This window comes from Meriones unguiculatus, chromosome 18 (genome assembly GCF_030254825.1).
Source record: "Meriones unguiculatus strain TT.TT164.6M chromosome 18, Bangor_MerUng_6.1, whole genome shotgun sequence".
In the NCBI taxonomy this organism is placed as follows: Eukaryota; Metazoa; Chordata; class Mammalia; order Rodentia; family Muridae; genus Meriones; species Meriones unguiculatus.
This window is the reverse complement of record NC_083365.1, coordinates 29,945,241-29,971,139: the sequence shown is the minus strand read 5'-3', so window position 1 is coordinate 29,971,139 and position 25,899 is coordinate 29,945,241. Positions and strand designations below refer to the sequence as shown.

The following is a 25,899-nucleotide window of genomic DNA, read 5'->3' as shown; positions in this document are numbered from 1 at the left end:
AAGTTTTCTTATCTGCTATGCACTCCTTGACTCAAAACTATTCTGTCTGGTTAACTTGAAGTGAATATTTGTGAAATGTTAACTGTATACTACTCTAATAGATTATCTGATTAAAAATGGCGAGCATCTGAGATAGAATCGAGCATTCATGGAACAGAAGTGGGGAAAAAAAACCCACAATATTGGACTCAAATAGAAGAAAGTCAAAAACACATTCTGAACTTAATATGCAACATATAATGGTAAAAAGAGATAACTAGAAATATTTTATTAATTACCTAAAAGAAGGATATCAGAGAGCTGACTTACCAAAATCACAGCTTTCTCTTGGGTCACATTTTCTTCCCATCTGATGTGGGTTTATGAAGACATTCATGCATATCAAGACGTCTTTCCACCTGACCCAAACCTTCTTCACTTCACTGTCCCCTGTGTGTTCCATGTCACCTTTTCTGTTTCCCGAACAAAATGAGAACCTAAGAAATAATTATCTTGGACATCCTTAGGGATTTCTCCATTAGCAATGATACTGAGTACTGCAAATTTGTGAAAATGGGAAGAATGACGAGTAAAACTTCCTATTAGTCATCTCAGCACTGATAATTTTAGTGAACTTTTTGAAATTATTCACTTCATTTATAAGGAATTTAAAAAACAGCTTGCAGCTGCCTGGTCTGTTCCTGTAACAATATAATCTAAGTGACTAAAGAATTTCAGATTTTGAGACCACGTGCTAATCATGAGAGATATGTCAAGAACAAAACCTGTGCAGTGAACATAATTCCCTAAAGCATAACCAAACCTTCAGCAGAGTGCAGGGAATCGTATGAAAGGGGCAGTTAGTATGACCTGGAGAGGACAGGAGCTCCACAAGGACCAAATGTACCTGGGCACGGGGGTCTTTTGTGAGACTGTATCTCCAACCAAGGACCATGTATGGATATAACCTAGAACCCCTGCTGGAATGTAGCCCATGTAGCTCAGTATCTAAGTGGGTACCCTAGTAAGGGGAATAAGGACTATTTCTAAAAGGAACTCAATGGCTGGCTCTTTCTAGGCCACAGAGGAGGACATTGCAGCCAGGCCTGAAATACCTGATAAGCTAGGGTCAGATGAAAGGGGGAGAGGTCCTATCAGTGGACTTGGAAAGGGGCAGGGAGATGATGAGGGAGGGAGAGTAAGATTGGGAGGGTACAAGTGAGAAGGATACAGCTGGGATACAAAGTTAATAAACTGTAACTAATATTAAAAAATTAAAAATTTAATATAAAAAAATAAAAGAAACAACCCATGGTGAAAAAATCTGGTCACATTACTGATGAAGCATGATCTGTAACTGTATGTGATATTAGCAGGTATGAACTGATGCAATAACTATGAACGCTATGGAATATAAACATTTCCTTTGTTGATTTTAGAAAATTGACTTGATATGGGGTTACAATAAATCCTGCTGATTGTAAAATAAAAGTACTACATGTGGATTTGTTTTTGCCTGTTAGGTAAAATTTATATTAATTAATTAATGTATTTATTTATTTATTTATTTATTTTTATAATTATTTTATTTACCCCCCCATTCGTTCCGCTCAGTCTTGCCACACTTACCCTTCTTCCTCCATCCCCTCACTATTTTTCATCAGAAAAGTGGAGCCCTCCCTACCCCATATTAACCTTCCCCAGCACATCCAATCACATCAGGTCTGAGCATATTTTCACCCCCTGAGGCCAGGCAAGGCAGCACTGCTAGGGGGAAGTGATCCAAAAGCAGGCAACAGAGTCCCTGTTAGAAAGAGCCCTCACCCCTCCACTTGCCAGGCATCCATATGAAACCCAAGTTGCTCTAGGTCCAGATCATGCATGCTCCTTAGTTGATGTCTCAGTCTCTGCAAGACCCCATGGGACTGGGTTAGTTGTCTCTGTTGGTCTTCTTGTGAGGCTCCTGTCCCCTCCATCTCCTTCCATCATTCCTCCTACACTTCCACAGGACCCCCAGATTTCCCCCACGTGTTTGGCTGTAAGTCCCAACACCTGTCTCCATCTTCTGCTGGCTGAACCCTCCCAGAGGACAGCCATATTAGGCTCCTATCTGCAAGTATAGCAAAGTATTCTTATTAGTGTCAGGAGATGGCTCTCTACAATCGAGTGGGTCTCAGGTTGGGCCTATTATTGTTTGGATTTTCCCTCCATCATTGTTTCCTCCTTATCCCTGCACTTCTTGTAGGCAGGGTAAGTTTTGGATCACAGATTTTGTCTGTGGGTTGTTGTCTTGCCTGGCTAGGAAGTGGTCACTTTCAGTCTTCATGTCCACTCTCCCCCCTGTTAGGAGTCTCACCTAGAGTCACAACTATATCCTGCCAGGAGCCTACCCTGTCACAGGCCTCCAACTTGACAAAGAGATGACCCTCCCTCCAAGTTTCCCTTCTTTTTCCCAGCCCTCTTTCCTCCCACCCCACTTCTCCCCACATCTGATCTCCACCCTTTCTTTTCCTCCCCATTTCATCACCTGCCCAATTCCCTTATGCTATCTGTTCTACTTTCTGCTCTCTAGTCTATTTTTGTGTGACATTTCGGCACCCTCCCTTACCTATCTGTGAACTGTAGTGTGATTATCCTGTATAGGTCTAATATCCACTTATATGTGAATACATATCATGTGTGTCTTTCTGAGGTGTGTTACTTCACTTTGGAAGATCTTTTCTAGTCTCATCCACTTGCCTGCAAATTTCATGATTTCTTTGTTTTTGATTGCTGAGTAGTGTTCCACTGTGTAAATGAACCACAATTTCTATATTCATTCCTCAATTGAAGGATACTTAGGTTGTTTCTAGATTCTGGCTATTATTAATGGAGCCACTATGACCATAGTTGAGTAAATGTCCTTGGTATATGGTAGAACATGTTTTGAGTATATGCCCAAGAGTGGTACAGCTGGGTCTTAGGGTGGGTGGAACTTTCCCCAATTTTCTGAGAAAGTGCCAGATTGATTTCCAGAGAGGTTGAACAAGTTTACAGCAATGGAGAGTGTTCCCCTTTCTCCACATCCTCTCCAGCATGTGTTGTTACTTGAGTTTTTTTTTTTTTTTTTTTTAATATTAGCCACTCTGACTGGTATAAGATGGAATCTTAATAATTGTTTAGATTTGTATTTCTCTGATGGCTAAGGACATTGAGCATTTATCTGTTTCTCAGCCATTCAAAAATCTTCTGTTTTGAATTCTGTGCGTGTGTGTGTGTGTGTGTGTGTGTGTGTGTGTGTGTGTGTGTGTGAAATCTTGGTTTAGCTTTGTATTCAATATTTTAATTGTATTATTTGATTTGTTGGTTTTAGATTTCTTAAATTCTTTCCATATTTTATATATCAGCCCTCTGTCTGATATAGGGTTGGTGAAGATCTTTTCCCAATTTGTAAGCTGCTGTTTTTTATTTCTATTGACAGTGTTCTTTGACTTACAGAAGCATCTCAGTTTCATGAGATCCCATTTATTAATTGTTGAGCTCAGAGCTTTTGCTGTTGGTGTTCTGTTCTGTTCAGGAAGTTGTCTCCTATGCCAGCGAGTTATAAACTTCTCCATGTTGCATTCTAGTAGGTTTAGAGTCTCTATTTTTATGTCAAGTTCTTTGATTTACTTGGACTTGAGTTTTGTGCAGGGTGATAAATATGGACCTATTTGCACTTTTATACACGCAGAAATCTGGTTAGACCCGCACCATTTGTTGAAGAAGCTTTCTTTTTTCCACTGTACGGTTTTGGCTTCTTCGTCAAAAATCAAGTCCCTGTAGGAGTGTGGGTTTATTTCTGAGTCATCCAATTTAATTCCATTGATCAACCTATCTGTTTCTATGCCAATACCATTCAGTTTTTACTACTATTGTTCTGTAGTATAGCTTGAGATAAGGGATGCTGATAGCACCATAAGTTCTTTGATGTTACAGAATTCTTTTAGCTATCCTGTGTCTTTTTTTTTAAACATGAAGTTAATAGTTACTCTTTGTAGGTCTATAAAAAATTGTATTAGAATTTTGATGGGAATTGCTTTGACTCTGTAGATGGCTTTCCGCAGGATGGCCATTTTTACTATACTAAGTCTACTAATCCAGGAACATGGAAGATATTTTCATCTTCTAAAATCTTCTTTGATTTCTCTCTGCAATGTCTTGAAGTTCTTGTCATACAGGTCTTTTATTTGCTTGGTTAAAGTTACACTAAGACATTTTATTTTATTTGTTGTCATTGTGAAGCATGTTTTTTACCCTATATATTCTCATCCCTTGTGTTGCGAGTATAAATGAGGGTTACTGATTTATTGAGCTAATTTTGTATACACACACTTCTATGAAGGTGTTTACCAGCTGTAGATATTATCTGGTAGAATCTTAGGGGTCACTTATGTACACTATTTTATCAGCTATGAATAGTGATACTTTGACTTCTCTTTCAATTTCTAGCCCCTGATCTCCTTTTCTTGTGTTATTGCTCTAGCTAGAACTTCAAGTACTATACTGAAGAAATATGGTGAGAATAAGCAACCTTGTGTTGTTCCTGATTTTAGCAGAAACACTTTAAGTTTCTACATTTAACTTGGATGTTGGCTGTTGGCTTGATGTATATTGTTGTTATTGTGCTTGGTGTGTGCTTGAATCCCTGATATCCCCAAATAGTTAAACATGAACTGGTGTTGGATTTTGTCAAAGGCTTTTTCAACATCTAATAAGATCATCATAAGATCATCGTGTGTGTGTCTGTGTGTGTGTGTGTGTGTGTGTGTGTGTGTGTGTGTGTTTGTGTGTGTTGTTTATATGATGGATTATTTTGAAGGATTTTCTTATGTTGAACCACCCCTGCATGCCTGGGATAAAGCCTGCTTGATCATGGTGGATGCCATATTGTATGTTTTCCTGGATTTGGTTTGCGAGTATTTTATTGCGTATATTTTCATCAATGTTGATAGGGAGATTGGTCTGAAATTCTCTTTTTTTTTTGTGGGCTCTTTGTTTGGTTTAGGTATCAAGGTGTGTGTGGATTCATAGAATGAGTTTGGTATGTTCCTCTGAGGAGTATTGGTATTAGTTCTTATTTGAAAGTCTGGTAGTATTCTGCTCATAGCACAGTAGTTCTTTTGCTCTTTGGACATTGCATCTTCATTTATGCTTGGCCCTTTCCCATAAAGTCATTAGATAAATTCCTTGCTGTGTTTTATTCTGTGGTCACTGCTCTCTTGAATCCTATTATATACACATTGAGGAACACAGAGATGAAAACAGCAATGAGATGTCTAAGACAATGGAATTTAAACTTTGGGGTAAAGTCTTAGATCTTCTGTAACCATATGATTGAGATAATGAAAAGAAGTTACTAAATTCTCCAGCAGACCTTGTATCAATTATAAAATTCCAATTTACCTCACATACAAATTGCTAAAGAGGATCTAATAGTGCCTCAATTTATTGTATACGATCATAGCTTATAGTTTTAATATAGTTTCAAAATTAATACCATTAGTTCAAAATACATTTTCAATAATTGTAGAACAATTAAAGTAATTATTATTTTATTATTTGTGCATAACCATGACTTTCTGGATACTTTTATGTTTAAGATAATAAAAGATATAAACCGCACTATTTTACATTAAAGGAAATTTTATTTGGCTTATTTTTCATAGAAGCAAAAGAAAAGAAGTACTACTCACTTAACCCAAAAAAAAGTTCTCAAAAATAAGAGTTTATATGCCACCTACTGAGATTCATAAATAATATTACTACCTGGTAGCAATCTATGTATGATGTATCTCCTGCTACTATAATGAAGCATGGTCTATTAGTGCATTATCATGTATAATAGGAAGACTGAAATTGCTGACATGCTTTCATTTCAAGGCGCTTTACAAGCTGTGGTACAGAGAAATTCGTTGTCAAACAGTAAAAATATTAAGCGCATTGAAGTACCTTACCATGTTTGACACAAAGTATATGACTTACATACATCTACCATTTTCCATTATCAGAATTTTAATTAGTTAAAATTAATTAGTTAAAAGATGTTGGGTTCAATTCTACCTCAACTTTCCTAAACATGATTAAGAGTAATCATTTATCCTTTGTGAGGTTTGGTTCCCACATTAATAGAAAGGAGATCGTGGTATGTATTGTATATGGTTGTTACAGAAGCAATGAAATAGCATATGTAAAACAATAGAAACATGTGGCATATTCACCACTCAATGACCGTTAGATAGTGTCGTGATAGCCAAGTCAATCCATATGTTAATAGAGTCAAAGGTTTTCACCCTTTGGCATTCCACAACTCATTTCAGGGACATGACATTTTTCAGTCTCAGTAGATATTCATTTGGGATATTGTATTCCAATGAATACATTGAAAATGTATTCATTTATGTGCAAATGTGTATACTTGTGTGTGCACATACTCTGCCATCATAGGAAGAAATTCTAAATGTCAGGAAAGATGTAAAGGAAACTGTAAGTTTTTTTATTTTATTTTTCTTATTAGTTACATTTTGTTAACTCTGTGTCCCAACTGTATCCTGCTCCCTCATTCTTTCCCCAACCCCACACTCTCTCCCTGGTCTCCTCCCTGCCCCTTTCCAGGTCCACTGATAGGGATTCTGGCAACTTTTGACCTTTGCCATGATTTTCTTGGAAGCAGGCTGAAGTTAAACATCACAAATCTGTAACATCCAACATAAATGAATAATTATGATATGAGTGAATAAATAGGAATGGAAATTTAGATAATAAAGAGTTAAAATTATGCCTACTCAAGAGGAAATTAGTACAAAATAATCACAAGGCTAATAAAACACATTAAAAAACAGCATTCTAATAGCTCTATCAAAAGTTATTAATAAAGTGGTGGAATCTCTAGGATAACTTGCAAAAGAAGGTATTCAATCTCTGCAGCATATTGCAGAATAATTTCTAAATGGACCGAAGATCTGAACATGTTTAAAACTGTATGAACAATTTATAATGATTTAGTAGCTTTATAATTTATAAGTATAGTAAATGTTTTAATACAGATTATTTAAAACTAACTTTTACCTTACGCTAGACTATCTAAAAAGAAAATAAATGAGAGACTTAATAGCATCCAAGGAGTAGTAACTTTAATACTTAAATAATAAAAGTAATTATATATATTATGTAGCTTTCATGAACAACCTAATAGAAAATTAGCAAAAATGTTAAGCTTACAGTATATAAAAGATGAAAACGATATTTACAAGAACTATTTTCAAAAAGTTTCATGTAAAATATAAACAAGCTAAAATTGCATTTAAATGTCATCTCTGGCCTATAAAGTATCTTATGTCAATATTTAATAACACAACCAAACAGTAGAGCTGATAAAAATAGTAACACCATGCATATCTCTAAAAAGCTTTTTGTTTCTCACTTAAAAGTGCCTAAATAATTTTGTTGCAATAAAGCCAAACAAATGAAAAACACAGAAGAAGAACAGTCTGCCAGTAACAAGAAATGACTCATATGAAAATCACTGATATGGTCGACTGATAACAATGAGTATAACAGGTTGAAACAGAACTACATAGAAGCATCCATGAAATAATCATTAAAATAAAATAACATATTTTCCCTTCAAATTAACCTAATAAGCTAAAATTAGTAGGTAAAAGTTTTGCCATAATATAATATAGATAAGCAGAAAATTTGAAAATACAGATCATGTAGCAAAATTTTAAATTAAGTAATCACAAGCTTAATTAATAAAGACATAATAAGCTAGGGTCAGATGGAAGAGGAGGAGGATTCCCCCTATTAGTAGACTTAGAGAGGGGCAGGGAGGAGATGGGATACAAAGTGAATAAAGTGTAATTAATATAAAAAAAATTTAATTTAAAAATATGGTCTGCCTCATGATATTCTACAGGAGAGTAACAAGACAGAAATATGTAAAAACTGATTCAACAAAAGAAAAATTAAAGCATGGAATAATTAATTGGAAAAATTATCTAGACTATTCATCAAATTCAAGAAAAGAACGGGTACAGTTTGAAATGCTGAAAAGACATCAATATTTACAACAATGAGTTTTGTCAATATCCTGATTTGTGCAAGCCAATTTTCATAAAGTTTTAAGATAATCTACAAAATTTGTGTAAGAAGGAGGTGTATGTTTATGCCAAATATATACATCCAGAGACAGTAGCACATAAATGATAAAGAGGATGGATGGGTAAGAGAAGGAGGAAAATAAGATAGGATAAGAGGCAGAGAAGAGAGAATGGAAGCTGAGAACCAAGATAACAAAGAATAGAAATGCTCATTGATATTAGCACAGCATCTTGTTTAATATTTCATCTCACAGATAAACTCTTTTTTTATTAATTACACTTTATTCATTTTGTATCCTGCCATTAGTCCCTCCCTCCTCCCCTCCAGATCCCACCCTTCCTCCCTTTTCTGCATGCATGCTCCTCCCCAAGACCAAGTGATAGGGGAGGTACTCCTCTCCTTCCTTCTGATCTTAGTCTATCAAATCACATCAAATCACATCTTCTTCTGTGGCCTGGTAAGGCTACTCCCTCCTCAGGGGGAGGTGATCAAAGAGCAGGCCAATCAGATTGTGTCAGAGGCAGTCCCTCTTCCTGTTACTATGTAACCCACTTGGACACTGAACTGCTATGGGCTACATCTGTGCAGGGGTTCTAGGTTATCTCCATGAATAGTCCTTGGTTGGAGTAAGAGTCCTGGGAAGTTCCCTGTGTTCAAATTTTCTTGTTCTGTTGCTCTCCTTGTGGAGTTCCTCTCCTCTCCAGCTCTTGCTATTTCCCCCTAATTACATAAAATTCCATTCATTCTCAGGGCAGTTGGCCATCAGGCTCAGCATCTGCTTTGATAGTCTGCAGGGCAGAGGTGTTCAGAGGTCCTCTGTGGCAGGGTCCTAGGTTGTTTCCTGTTTTCTTCTTCTGGCTTTCAGAGGCGAGGCCCTCTGTAGTAGGTTCCTAAGTTGTTTCCTGTTTTCTTCTTCTTGTGATGTTCATCCTCTTTGCCTTTCAGGGTGGGGATTGAGCATTTTAGTCAGGGTCCTCTCTTTTGCTTAGTTTGGTTAGATGCACAGATTTTAGTGGGTTTATCTATGTTTTTTGTTTATATGAGTGAGTATATACCGTGTGTGTCTTTTTGCTTCTGGGAAAACTCACTCAGGATGATCTTTTCCGGGTCCCACCATTTACCTGCAAATTTCATGATTTCTTTATTTTTCATTGCTGAGTAATACTCCATTATATAGATGTACCACAGTTTCTGCATCCATTCTTCAGTTGAGGGGCATCTGGGCTGTTTCCAGCTTCTGGCTATTACAAATAAAGCTGCTACAAACATGGTTGAGCAAATGTCCTTTTTGTGTAGTTGGGCCTCTTTTCAGTATATGCCTAGGAGTGCTATGGCTGGATCTTGAGGAAGCGCTATTCCTAGTTGTCTGAGAAAGTGCCAGATTGATTTCCAGAGTGGTTGTAAAAGTTTACATTCCCACCAGCAGTGGAGAAGGGTTCCCCTTTCTCCACAACCTCTCCACCATGTGTTGTCACTTCAGTTTTTGATCTTGGCCATTCTGATGGGAGTAAGGTGAAATCTCAGGGTTGTTTTGATTTGCATTTCCCTAATGGCTAATAAGGTTGAGCATTTCTTTAAATGCTTCTCTGCCATTCAATATTCCTCTACAGAGAATTCTCTGTTTAGCTCTGTTCCCCATTTTTTAAGTGGATTACTTGGTTTGCTGCTTTTCATCTTCTTTAGTTCTTTATATATACTGGATATGAGTCCTCTATCCGATAAAGGGTTGGTGATGATTCTTTCCCAATCTGCAGACAGTCCCTTTGTTTTGATGACTGTGTCCTTTGCTTTCCAGAAGCTTTTCAATTTCAGGAGGTCCCATTTATTGATTGTTGCTCTCAGAGCCTGTGCTGTTGGTGATCTGTTCAGGAAGTTTTCTCCTGTACCAATGAGTTCTAGGGTATTTGCACTTTTTTTCCTAGCTGATTTAATGTGTCTGGTTTTCTGTTGAGGTCTTTGATTCACTTGGACTTCAGTTTTGTGCAGGGGGATAAGTATGGATCTATTTTCATTTTTCTACATGTAGACATCTAGTTCGACAAGCACCATTTGTTGTAGATGCTGTCTTTTTTCCATTGTATGGTTTTGGCATCTTTGTCAAAAATCAGGTGTCCATAAGTGTGTGGGTTTATTTCTAGGTCTTCTGTTCGGTTCCATTGATCCACCATTCTGTTTCTCTGCCAGTACCATGCAGTTTTTATAACTGTTGCTCTATAGTACAGCTTGAGATCAGGGATGAAGATACCTCCAGAAGATCTTTTATTGTAGAGGATTGTTTTAGCAATTCTGGGTTTCTTGTTATTCCATACGAAGTTGAGAATTTTTCTTTCCAGGTCTGTAAAGAATTGTGTTGGTAATTTGATGGGAATTGCATTAAATCTGTAGATTGCTTTTGGTAAGATGGCCATTTTTGCTATGTTAATCCTGCCAAGCCTTGAGCATGGGAGATCTTTCCATCTTCTCATATCTTCTTCTAATTCTTTCTTCAGAGATTTGATATTTTTTTCATACAAGTCTTTGACTTGCTTGGTTAGGGTTACACCAAGGTACTTTACGTCATTTGTGGCTATTGTGAAGGGTGTTGTTTCTATAATTTCTTTCTCAGCCCTTTTGTCTTTTGTATACAGCAGTGCTACTGATTTTTCTTTTTGAGTTAATTTTGTATCGAGCCACTTTGCTGAAGGTGTTTATCAGCTGTAGGAGTTCCTTGGTATTGTTTTTGGGGTCACTCATGTATACTATCATATCATCTGCAAATAGTGATAATTTGACTTCTTCCTTTTCAATTTGTATCCCCTTGATCTCCTTCAACTGTCTTATTGCTCTAGCAAGGACTTCCAACACTATGTTGAAGAGATATGGAGAGAGTGGGCAGCCTTGTCTTGTCCCTGATTTCAGTGGGATTGCTTTAAGTTTCTCTCCATTCAGTTTGATGTTGGCTATAGGCTTGCTGTATATCGCCTTTACTATGTTTAGATATGTGCCTTGTATCCCTGATCTCTCCAATACTTTGAACATGAATGGATGTTGGATTTTGTCAAAGGCTTTTTCAGCATCTAGGGAGATTATCATGTGATTTTTTTCTTACAGTTTGTTAATATGGTGGATCACATTGATGGATTTCCGTATATTGAACCACCCCTGCATACCTGGGATGAAGCCTACTTGGTCATAGTGGATAATATCTTTGATGTGTTCTTGGATTCGGTTTGCAAGTATTTTATTAAGTATTTTTGCATCAATGTTCATAAGGGAGATTGGCCGGAAATTCTCTTTCTTTGTTGAGTCTTTGTGAGGTTTAGGTACCAAGGTGACTGTGGCTTCATAGAATGAATTTGGTAATATTCTTTCTGTTTCTATTTCGTGGAATAGTTTGAAGAGAATTGGTGTTAGCTCTTCTTTGAAGGTCTGGTAGAATTCTGCGCTGAAGCCATCTGGTCCTGGGCTTTTTTTGGATGGGAGACTTTTGATGACCGCTTCTATTTCTTTGGGGGATATAGGTCTATTTAGTTGATTTACCTGGTCCTGGTTCAGCTTTGGTAAGTCAAATCGATCAAGAAAATTGTCCATTTCATTTAGATTTTCAAATTTTGTGGCATATAGACTTTTGAAGTAAGTCCTAATGATTGTTTGGATTTCCTCAGTGTCTGTAGTTATATCCCCCTTTTCATTTCTGATTTTGTTGATTTGGGTGGTGTCTCTCTGCCTTTTAGTTAGCCTGGCTAAGGGTTTGTCGATCTTGTTGATTTTCTCAAAGAACCAGCTCTTGGTTTCATTGATTCTTTGAATTGTTTTATTTGTTTCCAATTGATTGATTTCAGCCCTGAGTTTGATTATTTCCAGCCGTCTACTCCTTCTTGGTGTGTCTGCTTCTTCTTTTTCTAGGGTTTTAAGTGAGCCATTAGGGTGCTTGAATGAGCTGTCTCGAATTTCTTCTTGAAGGCACTTAGTGCTATGAACTTTCCTCTTAGCACTGCTTTCATTGTGTCCCACAAGTTCGGGTATGTTGTGTCTTCATTTTCATTGATTTCTAGAAAGACTTTAATTTCTTTCTTTATTTCTTCCCTGACCCAGCTGTCATTTAGTAACAAGTTGTTCAGTTTCCATGTGTGTGTAGGCTTTTTGTTATTTCTGTTATTGTTGAGGTCCAGCTTTATTCCATGGTGATCAGACAAGATACATGGGATTATTTCAATCTTCTTGTATCTGTTGAGGCTTGCTTTGTGACCCACTATGTGGTCTATTTTGGAGAAGGTTCCATGAGGTGCTGAGAAGAAGGTAAATTCTTTTGTGTTTGGGTGTAAAGTTCTGTAAATGTCTGTTAGGTCCATTTGATTCATGACCTCTGTCAGAGACATTGTTTCTTTGTTTAATTTCTGTTTGGTTGACCTGTCCTTTGTTGAGAGTGGGGTGTTGAAGTCTCCCACTATTAATGTGTGTGGATCTATATGTGCTTTAAATTTTATCAATGTTTCTTTCACAAATGTGGGTGCCCTTGTATTTGGGGCATAGATGTTCAGGATTGTGATGTCTTCCTGGTGGAATTTTCCCTTGATGAGTATGAAGTGTCCTTCCCCATCTCTTTTGATTAATTTTGGTTGAAAGTCTATTTTATCAGATATTAGAATGGCTACTCCTGCTTGCTTCTTGGGTCCGTTTGCTTGGAAAGTCGTCTTCCAACCCTTTACCCTCAGGTAATGTCTATCTTTGTGTCTTAGGTGTGTTTCTTGTATGCAACAGATTGCTGGGTTTTGTTTACGTATCCATTCTGTTAATCTGTGTCTTTTTATTGGAGAGTTGAGTCCATTGATGTTGAGAGAGATTAATGACCAGTGGCTGTTAGATCTCTTGATTTTGATGTTGGCTGTGGTCATCAGGTTGTGTGCTTGGTTGCTTTTTGTTTTACTGAACTGAGGTTATTTATTTCCTGTGTTTTCTTGAATGTAGCTAGCTTTCTTGGGTTGTATTTTCCCTTCCAGTGTCTTCTGTACTGCTGGATTTGTTTGTAGGTATTGTTGAAATTTGTTTTTGTCATTGAATATCTTGTTTTCTCCATCTATGAGGACTGAGAGTTTTGCTGGGTATTGTAGCCTGGGCTGACATCTGTGTTCTCTTAGGGTCTGCATGATATCTGTCCAGGCCCTTCTGGCTTTCATAGTCTCTGTTGAAAAGTCAGGTGTGATTCTAATGAGTTTGCCATTATATGTTACTTGGCCTTTTTCCCTTGCAGCTTTTAGTATTTTTTCTTTGTTCTGTATACTTACTGTTTTGATTATTATGTGGCGGGAGGATTTTCTTTGCTGGTCGAATTTGTTGGGTATTCTGTAGGCCACATGTATTCTTTTTTTTTTTTTTCTTTTTTTTTTCAATGCAGTTTATTCAGGAACCTTGAACAATCATCTGACCCTGGGGAAAGCCAGCCCACAGCTTACATAGCCTCTGGGTAGCCAACCCCAGCGTGCCATGTGGGCAATGCCGATAGGTCCACATACATGGAAGCAAGCCAGATCCTTGGCTTTAGCAAAATGTGGAGTTGTTCGTGACAGACAGCACTCACCATCGGGAAGGTGGAAGGCAGAAACCAGTTCCATCTTTAAGGCGCAGCATTACGCAGCTCTCTACAGTTCCCCCTTTTTGTTTTAGATGCATCAGGCAACAGTAGAGGTCTGATCTCTGATATTAGAAATAAATTGGGACTTTGTACTGATGTTCATTTAGGTGTCATCCACCCAAAGAGCATCAGACCAATCTGATACCTATTTCTCAGAGGCTGGACCTGGGGCATCAACTCGCATGCAATCAGACATGCTCGTTTCTGGGTCAAAAGCAGCTGACCCTGAGTGCAGTGCTTAGCCTCGCATCCTGAGCGTAACATTTTAGCTTTTTATGGTAGCCAACCATGCTTGGGGAGACTGTCCTGCTTCAATGGCTGTAAAGGCCTGAATGGTCATGGCTGCATTACACTGTTGTGAGACTCTAATCTTGCATATATACCACAGGGAAACCAAGGAGACCAACACCAGAAGGCCTGCTAACGCTCCCATGCCTGCCCATTCCTTCAGATGATTCATGGCTGCAGCAATCCATGATGATAATCCTGTGGCTAGTCCTGCGTCCACTCTGGTAGAATTTACTGTGACAATGGCCACTCTCAGTTGCTCCATCGTAGTATTGAATTCTCCAGTCCAATTACCTAAAATATAGCTAGACAATTGTTTAGACAGATTTGCAGCACAGGAAAAATTCTCATGTTGTATGCTAGTGACTCAAAGTCCAGCATACTTTCATTGACAGCCAAGTTGAGTGATTTGCCATAGGGTATCAATTTGCTCCTGCACGAGATCAATCCTCTGATTTAACACCATCAAGTCTCCTTTTAGTTGAGCATTAATTCCTTTTTGTACATCTAAGGCATGAGGTACATTGGCTAAAAGATTATTCGGGGTCTGAGCAGTCTACACAGTATGACTCATGGCTAATGCCGATGTGGTAGCTCCAACAGCCGCCAATGAGATGGAAGTAACAATGGCGGCTGTAATTCCAAGATCCCTTTTCTGTCTGACGAGAGTCATAGTGTGAGGGACATCAACGGGCACAAGCACCCAGCGAGGCATGCGAGTAACCAGGGCATGCCTAAATTTACTAGCATTCCAGCACTGGGCAAAAAAGCAAGTATCATTACCAAAATTACTTGGATCTTTCTGGCTAATCCTGAGTGAATTGTCCCAGAAGCAAAAAGAAACACATGGTGAGAAATGGGACCATCCCAAATTAGAAAGAAAAACAACTGGACCTTGAATAAGGGCCAGCTAATAAGAAAGAAGAACAAGTCAGGCAATTTAGGGGAGGTCTGTCCTTGGAGCTGTAAGTGGCCAGCTACAGAATGAAGAGATGGGAGAAGAGGGGAGGACTGTCCTTGGAGCTGTGAACTCCCCGCTACAGCTGCCAGCCTGCATTACTGCTATCTTTTCTGCTGACTAATCAATGTAAAGGTCTGATTTTTTTAGGTATACAAACTCTGTGCTTAGTATGCTTGGGGTCATTTCCTGCTTTGAAGGGATGACCCCCATCGCGATCGGAATAAGCTGCCTCTTGCTTTTGCATTGAACAGAGGTCTGTGAGTCTCTTTGGGGGAGGGAGCGGTACAGACCCTGCACCGGGAGTGCAGGTTTTGCAATGGTATATACTCACTCATATAGACATACAACATAGGACAAACCCACTAAAACCTGTACATCTAAAGAAACTAAGCAAGAGAGAGGACCCTAACTAAAATGTCCAATCCCCATCCGGAAAGGCAAAGAGGATGGGCATCAGAAGAAGAAGAAAACAGGAAACAACCTAGGAACCTACCACAGAGGGCCTCTGAAAGCTTCTGCCCTACAGACTATCAAAGCAGATGCTGAGCCTGATGGTCAACTGCTGGGCAGAGTGAATGGAATTTTATGTAAGAAGTGGGAAATAGTAAGAGCTGGAGAGGACAGGGTCTCCACAAGGAGAGCAACAGAACAAGAAAATTTGAACACAGGGAACTTCCCAGAGACTCATACTCCATCCAAGGTCTATTCATGGAGATAACCTAGAACCCCTGCACAGATGTAGCCCAGGGCAGTTCAGAGTCCAATTGGGTTACATAGTAATGTGATGAGGGATTGCCTCTGACATAATCTGATTGGCCTGCTCTTTGATCACCTGCCCCTGGGGGGGAGCAGCCTTACCAGGCCATAGTAGAGGACAATGCAGCCACTTTTGATGTGAACTGATGAACTAAGATCAGAAAGGAGAGGAAAACTTCCCCTATCAGTGGACTTGGGGAGTGGCATGCATGCAGAGGGAGGAGGGACGAGGGAGGGTGGGATTGGGAGGGGAGGAGGGAGGGGCTCATGGGGGGATGCAGAATGAATAAAGTGTAATTGATGAAAAATTTAAAAATAAAAGGGAAAAAATATTTTAAGAATCCTAAATGACTTTCAAAAGTGGAGGAAAACATGGAGTTAGTCAATTTACATGAAGCATGTTTCGCCCCTGGGGGCAATGATCTCCTGAACCTACTCAGACCTCGGACACCACCACTGCTAGTTCTAGAACTGATGCAGGATGTTACAACGAGAGGGTTAAGGCTTCCCATAATATTTCCTATAAGCCCACACCTGTTTGTTTATAGCCTCATGTATTCTTATTGGCCTCTACTTTAACTTGGAGAAATTTTCTTCAATGATTTTGTTGAAAATATTTTCTGGGCCTTGGAGAAGGGAGTCTTCTTTTTCCTCTATACCTATTATTCTTAGGTTTTGTCTTTTCATATTGTCTTGGATTTCTTGGACGGTCTGTGTCAGGAATTTTTTGGATTTAACATTTTCTTTGACAGATACATCAATTTCTTCCATTGTGTCTTCTGAGATTTTTTTCTTCCATTTCTTGTACTCTGTTGGTTATGCTTACCTCTGTAGTTCCTGTTTTCTTCCCTAAATTCTTTCTCTCCATTATTACCTCCATTTGTGTGTTCTTTAATTTTTCCAATTCTATCTTCAGGTCTTGAGTTGTTTTGTTTACTTCCTTCACCTGTCTGATTGTACTTTCCTGTTTTTCTTTTAGTTCCTTCAACTCTGTTTTATATATATACATATATATATATATATATATATATATATATATATTTCATTCAGTGCTTTAACATTTTCTAAAGGCCATAAACTGTTTGGCTGCAGCTTCCTCTATTTCTTTATGGATGGCAATATTCTGTTTGAGTTTATCTTCCTTTATGTCTTTATGTATCTTATTTGTTTCCTCTGTTATCATCTTCATGAGCATAGTTGTTAGGTCATCTTCTTGGATCTCAGTTATGCTGGGGTGTCCAGGGCTACTTGCCCCTGGGTAACTGGGTTCTGGAGATGTCATATTGCTTTGTCTTTTGTTGCTTGAGCTTGTATGCTGGCCTCTACCCATTTTGCTATTTTAGGTGTTTGGGGTTATTTTCTTGTGGTTCCTGGGGATCCTGTGGTGAAGAGAATCCCCTTTGCAGAAAGCTGGTTTTTCCTGAAGGAAGTCTTCTCAGCTTTTTGGGTATAGTCCCTGGATGGGTGCCGTTTTTTCAGGAGTTGCTGCTGCTCACCTTAGGGATAGAGACCTGAGTGGTAACTGTGGTCTCTGTTAGTCGAGAGGGTTCTCCTCTCACCCAGGGAAGTCCTGAAGACAGCTGCCCTATTTCTGGGTTTCTTGCTGTAAATTTAATGATCAGCTGCTGTGACCCATTTGGACATCTGGCACTCAGTAACTGTTTGTGCCTGTGTCTGGAGCACAGCTGTGGAGCTGAGTGATGGCAGCTAGGCCCCACCAGTCTGCTAGACTTTTTCCAGGGAAGGACTGGGTGATTTAAGTCAGTACAGCTTCCTTTCTTCCCTGTGGATTCTCTGGAGACAGGGACTCCCAGTCTCTTGTTTGCCCTGGTGCGCACTGCTCAGTCTCCACCAGCTGGCTGGCCTCAGAAACTGCCTGTGTCTGGAGCACAGCTGAGTGATGGGGGCTCAGTCTCTGCCAGCTGTCTGGCCCGCAGAAACTGCCTGTGTCCTGTGTCTGCCTTTCTGGCCTTTGGGAGCCTGGGCGTCTGCCTAAACTGGGTAATTTTCCCAAGACCTTTTCGGGGTGGGTGTGTCGGCTGAGTGCTCTGAGATCAGACCAGCCATTTCTCTCCCTGTGTGTTTGCACCAGACAGTGAAACTCATTCACTGGTGCCCTGGTGCCCACAGTTCTATCTCAGGCAACGAATCAGGCGCACAGGCAGGCAGGGCTCTGTGCCAGAGCCTGGGTCTCCAGCTCTGGCTCTGGGCTGGCTCCTGGTGCACCCATGGAACCTGAGTTTATCTGGTCACCCAGATAAACCTGCACCCCATGGTGCAGGAAACGATTGCACCATGGGCTTATCTCTCAACTGAAAATTCCAGTCTCTGATAGTGTGGTGCTCAAGGTTCAGTCTGGGACCATGACCAGAGACACTGGCTTGTGGCTCTGGGATGGCGTGGGGCTGGCGGTTGGCAGCCAAGCATCTGGTAGAACCAGGATCTCTTCCGAGGTTTAGCAGGGTGAGTTAAAAGCTGATTGAATCCCCACCGTGGGGTATCCTCTCACCTGGGAAACACAATCACTGTGTTTTATGGCCGCGAGTTCTGATTGCTGGTCACTGTGCTGATCCTGCCATGCTGCTGGTCAGAATGAGAGTCCTCCCGGAGCTGCCATCTTGCCCCTCCCAATAATCACAGATAAACTCTTAATGGAATATAAGCTTGCAAGCCCAGAAAAAGCTCCAAGCTCAAAAACTTGGCATTAGTCAAACACACCACAACCCAGAGAGTACTGAAGCAAGGACATGAAGAATACAGTCTTCTAACTCAAACTTAATTATCTACTGAGTTTGTGACATACAAAATCGTTTATTTCTGTCTGTATTACATCCTCAATACACTCAGTAGTATTATGTAATTTACATACTATTGTTTTGTCAAAGATGGTCATGAGATATTGATATTATAAACATTAAGTTCTACTGCTAATTGTATAGTTATATACAATTTTAAATTTTCATATTCTACACTCTTTCTGAAATAATTCATTGTATCTAGTAATTACTGTTTGGATTATTCAATATTTACTAATCAAATATTTATGACACCTACCAATATAATGAGTTTTATGAGTTTTAATTCTTGTTTCCTTTTTAATTTTTTACATTGTCTAAGACTTCATGTACAACAATGAATAAAAATGAAAGAAATGGATTTTTGCCTTACACTAAATTCCAAAGGAAAGCTGTAATTTTTTTTTGACAAATTCACCTATTTCCTCTAAGCTGAGAAATAAAAAGACATAAAGCATTCCATATTATGTTATGGACTTTAATGTTATTAAGATCACAGACATATTCTTCCCTAATTATTTAATTTTATTCTATTTTACTGTCAGCTTAATTGACATTTTAGCAAATCCATTCAAAATTAAACACTTTAAAAATTCAACTTTTGACTTGATAGTAATCATTAATTTTATGTGTAGATTGCTAACCCCAATAAAGAGCTGTTTGCCAAATGTTAGTGTAGGTATGTCTATAAAATTTGCCAAATGGTAGTATAGGTATGTCTATGAAATTTTTATTTTATGTCAGTACATTTTTGACAAAATTAATTATCATCTATAGTTCAAGGTCTTTCTTCAGCCACTAGAAAGTATTAAGAGAAAACAAGTAAAATTCTGCCTCCAGATAGTGTTAGAACTCATCAACTCCAAACATCAACCATGTCACCTCTTCCCTGTACCCAACCTAGATAACCTGCTAATTTTGTGATTCACAGCCTTTTATAGGTCCTTTTTGAGCCAACTTTTTCATAGTAAATGTGCACAAAATTATCTTTGTTTCTGCTTTAATACATTATCACCTGTTTATTGGTCTATTTTTTTTCATTGATTTCTGATCTTATTTGGTCAGAATTTGTTCTTTTGGCTTATTTGAAATTTTATACTTGGGCATCATTTGGATATAGACATAGGAGTGGTAAAGCTGGATCTTCAGGTAGCAAGAAAGTACACAGATGGTAGTTCAGTGTCCAAGTGGGTTCCATAGTAATGGGAACAGGGACTGCTTCTGACATGAACTGATTGGCCTGCTTTTTGATCATCTCCCCGTGAGGGGGGAGAAGCCTTACCAGGCCACAGAGGAAGACAATACATCCACTCCTGATGCGACCTAATAGACTAGGATCAAAGTGAAGAAAAAGAAACCCTCCAGTACCAGTGGACTTTGGGAGGAGCATGCGTGGAGAAGGGGGAGGAAGGGTGGGATTGGAAAGAGAGGAGGAAGGGAACTAGAGGGAGGATACAAAGTAAATAAAGTGTAATTAAAACTAAAATAAAATAAAAATTAAAGAAAAGAAAGTGCCATATTGATTTCCAAAGTGGTTGTACAAGTTTACATTCCCACAAGCAATGGAGGAGGGTTGCCCTTTCTCCACATCCTTTCTAGCATGTGGTGTCACTTGAATATTTAATCTTGGCCATTCTGTTGGATATAATATGAAATCTTAGGTTCCTTTTGATTTGCATTTTCCTGATAACTAAGGACATTGAACATTTATTTACGTGTTTCTCTGCCATTCAATATCCCTCTGTTGAGAATTCTCTGTTTAGTTCTGTATCCCACTTTTTTTGGGGGGAGCGACTTTTTTTGTTTTTATTTTTTACAATTTATTCCTTTTATATCACAACTGTAGCCCATCCCTCTTATCCTCCCGGTCCCACCCACCCTTCTTCATCCCCCCATCCCCTTCTTCTAGTCCATTGAAAGGGGGAGTTCTCATCCCCTGCCATCTGACTCTAGCTTATCAAGTCTCATCAGGGCTGCCTGGATCCTCTTCCTCTGTGGCCTGGCAAGGTCACATAGCCAGGGGAAAGTAACTAAAGAGCAGTCAACAGAGTGAGTTCATGACAGAGGCAGCCCCTTACTCAGCAACCCACATAGAGACTGAGCTGCCTATTGGCTACATCTGAGCAGGAAGTCTAGGTCCTCTCCATGCATGGTCCTTGGTTGGTGCATCAGTCTCTACAGGGCCTGCTGGGCTCAGATATTTTAGCTTTGTTGGTCTCCTTTTGTAGCTCCTATCCCCTCTGGGTCCTTCTATTCCTCCCTTCTTCCATAAGATTCCCTTCTCTCTGCTCAAAGTTTAGCTGTGAGTCTCAGCATCTCCTTCAATCCCTTGTTGGGTGGAGCCTTTCAGAGGACCCTCTATGGTAGTTTCCTGTCTTGTTCCCCCTCTTCCACTGCTTCGGGTGTCTATCCTATTTGCCATTTTGGATGATATTTACATATCCTCCCTAGAGTCCTCCTTGTTGTTTAGTTTCTTTAGGTATGTAGATTTTAATATGATTATCTTAATGTTATATAGTTAATATCCACTCATAAGTGGGTGCATACCATTTGTGTTTTTCTGGTTGTGGGATACCCCACTCAGGATAATCTTTTCTAGTTCCTTTCATTTGCCTGCAAATTTCATGATTTCCTTGTCCTTACTGTTACTGGCAAGTTCATCTATCCTGATGCTGGGGCATTCCTTCCTTCACTGAGGGCATTCCCTCACTTAGGGATTCAATGTAGATAGAAGACCAGCAGCTCTCAGGGATCCACAGGGACTCCAGCATTAGACTGGGACTGCTGAGATATCTAGTCTCCTGGACTGTACAAGCTACTGAGTCCTTGGCCTTTCCATCAAGAGACAACCATTGTTTGACTGGCTGAACTACAACCAGTAAACCATTCTACTCAAACACGCACGCACATGTGAACACACACATTCATTTTATTTTTTATATTCACTGGTGTTTTGCCTGTCTGTGTGATGATGTCAGATCCCCTGGAACTGGAGTTATAGACAGTTGTGAGCTTTCATATGGGGTTGGGAAATGGACCCAGGTCCTGTGGAACAGCAGACAGTGCTCTTAACTGCTGAGCCATCTCTCCAGCCCCCACACATTATTTTTTTCCACTTGTGTTCTTATACAGAACCCTGACTGAAACAGAAGCCAAGGTAGGTAGGGCATTAGGAACTAAGTCCCTTCAAATAGCCTGAACACTACTGTGGAATTCCATACCACAGTTGCAGGAAAGCAAACTCGTACAACCCCTCTGGATATCAATCTGGCACTTTCTCAGACAACTAGGAATAGCGCTTCCTCAAGATCCAGCCATACTACTCCTAGGCATATATCCAAACGAGGCTAACGTACACAAAAAGGACATTTGCTCAACCATGTTTGTAGCAGCTTTATTTGTAATAGCCAGAAGCTGGAAACAGCCCAGATGCCCCTCAACTGAAGAATGGATGCAGAAATTGTGGCATATCTACACAATGGAGTATTGCTCTGCAATGAAAAAGAAGAAAATCATGAAATGTGCAGTAAATGATGGTACCTGGAAAGGATCATGCTGAGTGAGCTGTCCCAGAAGCAGAAAGACACACATGGTATATACTCACTCATATAGACATAACATAGGATAAACCTACTAAACTCTGTACATCTAAAGAAACTAATCAAGAGAGAGGACCCTGACTAAAATGCTCAATCCCCATCCCGAAAGGCAAAGATGATGGACATCAGAAGAAGAAGAAAATGGGAAACAACCTAGGAACCTGCCACAGAGGGCCTCTGAAAGGCTCTACCCTGCAGACAGTGTATCCCACTTTTTATGAAATTTTTATTTTTTATATTAATTACAGTTTATTCTCTTTCTATCCCAGTTATAGCCCCTTCCATCATTCCTTCCCAACCATACCTTCTCTCCCTCATCTCCTCCCATGCCTCGCTCTGAGTCCACTGATAGGAGAGATCCTCCTCACCTTCTATCTGTCCCTAGCTTATCCGGTTGTCATCAGTATAGGCTGCATTGTCCCCCTCTATGGCCTGGCAACAGAGCTGCCCCCATCAGGGAGAGGCAATCAAAGAGCCAGCCACTGGGTTCATGTTAGAAACATTCCCTGTTCCCCTTACTAGATACCTGCATAGATACTGAGCTGCCATGGGCTACATCTGAGCAGAGGGTCTAGGTTATATCCATGAATGGTCCTTGGTGGGAGTATCAGTCTCAGAAAAGACCTCTGTGCCAGAGTTTTTTGGTTCTGTTACTCTCCTTGTGGAGCTCCTGTCCTCTCCAGGTCTTACTCTCTCACCCTTCTTTCACAAAATTCCCTGCACTCTGTCCAAAGTTTGGTTAAGAGTCTCAGCATCTGCTTTGATACACTGCTGGGTAGAGTCCTTCAGAGGCCCTCTGTGGTGAGCTCCTGTCCTGTTTCCTGTTTTCTCCTTCTTCCAATGTCTATCCCATTTGTCTTTCTGGGTGAGGATTGATCATCTTACCCATGGGCCTCCTTCTTGCTTAGCTTCTTTAGGTGTACAGATTTTGGTATGTTTATCATATATTACGTGTCGAATTTCCACTTATAAGTGAGTATATATCATGTATGCCTTTATGCTTCTGGGATACCTCACTCAGGATGATCTTTTCTATATGCCACCATTTGCCTACAAATTTCATGGTTTCCTTCTGTTTAATTGCTGAGTAATATTTAATTGTGTAACCGAACCACAACAGTATGGTACTGGCATACTTGTATAACTACATATAAATGAATAAAATATACTAGAAAGACTTTACTTAACTCTACACAATTAGAGTGACATGATTTTCACCAAATATACCAAAACTACATACTGGAGGAAAGAAAGAATCCTAAACAAGGAGAATGAGATGTGCACATGAAGAAGAATGAACTTCAACCTTTATTTGCATCCTTTAAAATACAACCTAAATAAAAAATACTTAATATAAGATCTGAAATTCCTAAAGTGGTCAAATAGCTATGGAGTTTTAACCAACATTATAAACTCTATCTTGTGGAAAAAGCATCCTAAACATAGTTTGTTACCCTATGAATCAATCAATTTATGAAAACAGACCTCATGGAGATTCTATTTCAGGATATATGATATTAAATAATAATTTAGAGTACAAATATTAGTATCAGATTGAGATAACATAGAAATCTCAGTAAACATTGTTGGACATTTTATTATGATACATATTCATCTGGCTTAAAATAAAAAACACAAAGTATAATAAAATGCTGCCTTGTTGAGTCTATAACTTGTTTGATCTTCTCTTAACATTTTCTGCCCACTCCTTTAGTTGTTTTTGTTTTGTTTTGTTTTTTTCTTGATAGCTGTGATCAGGCAAAAGTGATGATATTGGCCATTTGGCAAAGAAATAGAATTTTTGGGGCATGTGGTAATATACAGAATTATAATCAGGTAAATTTTACTAAGATGTTATTTATAAAGATAAACATATGAGTTTGGTCAACACACATTAAGGTAAACTCTATTAAAAACATAGAGGAACAGTTTTATGATATCCCTACAAGGAAAGAACATTCAAATTAGATTTAGAAAGAAATTTTAGAAAGAGGGTTGGTCAGTAAATGTCATATTTTTTTTAATTAGCAAGTTATATCTATATTAGGGTATTTGTACAAATTTTGAATATCAACTATATTTTCTGACTTAAAATCTATTTCAAACAGTCAGTTTCACTATGTTCAGTAATTCGGACATATATCTGGATATTAGAAATTTCCTTTGGGACCAAAGTAGTTGCTTATAAATCTTTTCATGGCATTTTTCATTTCTTTATTTCTCAGAGTATAAATACCTGGGTTGAGGAGAGGTGTGAAAACAGAGTAAAATACAGCAAGAAATTTATCCAACCAGGTGATATTGAGAGGCCACACATAGATGAAGATGCAAGGTGCAAAAAAGATGATCACCACTGTGATGTGGGCAGTGCACGTGGACAGGGCCTTATGAGCCCCAGCTTTAGAGCTCTGTCGTACAGTGATTAGGATATAAGTGTAGGATATGAGCAACAGAATAAAGCAGGTTACAGCCACAACCCCACAGCCAGCATTCATTAGAACATCCAAATTATCGGAATCTATGCAAGCTAGCTTGATTACCAATGGCATATCACAGAAAAAGCTGTCTATTTCCTTAGGTCCACAAAATGGCAGTTCCACAATCACTACCAGGTGACTCATGGCATGTACAAATCCAGTTGTCCAGGAAGTCAACACCAACCCAGTACATCTTTTCAGGTTCATGATGGTAAAGTAATGCAGTGGCTTGCAGATGGCCACATAGCGGTCATAAGCCATTACCACCAACAACACCATCTCTCCTGCAGCGATGCAGTGAGCAAAGAAGACCTGAGACATGCAGCCTGAAAAGGAAATAGTCTTGTTTTCCCTGAGAAAGTCTGTGATCATTTTAGGAGTGGTGACTGAAGAAAGCCACATATCAACAAAAGACAGGTTGGCCAACAGGAAGTACATGGGAGAATGCAGATGCGGGTCAGTGATGATTAAAACCAGAATGGCAATATTTCCAGAAACAATGAGAAGATAAATCATTAAAAATATCACAAAGAGTGAGAGCTGAATATTCCATGAGTTGGAAAGTCCCCAAAGTATAAATTCTGACACCACAGACTGATTGCCTTCACCCATTTTTCTCAGTATGTCTTCAGAAGTAACCTGCGAAGAAAGAAAAAAATATTAACTAGAGGTATGCTATAGGCAACTTTCTTTGTAGAATTAGACATTCGTATTGAAACTCATCTGAATAGAATTGGATAAATTGAAGATAAATCTAAGCCAAGAATGCGTAACATTGTGCTGCCTGAGGTGAAAGCTAATGAGTCAAGTGCAAGAAGAGAAGCATCATGTGTGACTGTTATTCACATGCTCTATCAGCAATTTCTTTTTAAGAGAGCAGTGAGTAAAGCAAGAGAGCAACGTAAAAACCCCAAAATGGATGCTGTTTCATTGAGAAAAACTGTCCAAATTTGTTACTAGCGTTCATGAAATTCCGAAAAAAAAAAATGCGGATTAAATTTGGCAACTGAAGGGGAAATACACCAAAATTCAATAAAAATGGTATTATAAGACATTACCATTTTGTCAGACTGTATAATGATTTCTTTGAGCATCAGTAGAATAATATCTGTGTCTTCTCTTGGATGGTGGAGGCTCCTGGGAGTCTATGGTGGTGACCCTAGCTGAGACTCCTAGAAGCAGAGGTTATGGAGCATGATGTGGCCCCCTATTGTGGACAGGTAGATTTACAGTAGAGGAAGAGAAACACCAACCCACCCATAAAACCTTCCACCTACCCAATCACTGACTTTCCTAATTTAAGTCCCATGCA

General features: G+C 39.2%; 1 protein-coding gene across 1 annotated transcript; it reads right to left on the bottom strand.

The window, feature by feature from the left end:
* Positions 1-24,237: 24,237 nt before the first annotated feature.
* Positions 24,238-25,202, bottom strand: LOC132648956 (olfactory receptor 4K3-like). The gene has a single exon (XM_060371545.1). It carries the CDS (start codon positions 25,197-25,199, stop codon positions 24,261-24,263), a length of 939 nt encoding a protein of 312 aa, XP_060227528.1. The 5' UTR covers positions 25,200-25,202; the 3' UTR covers positions 24,238-24,260.
* Positions 25,203-25,899: the final 697 nt, after the last annotated feature.

What these genes read in the sequence shown, in the direction of transcription:
- LOC132648956 (XM_060371545.1), bottom strand. Translation starts at nt 25,199, where the DNA reads ATGGGTGAAGGCAATCAGTCTGTGGTGTCAGAATTTATACTTTGGGGA.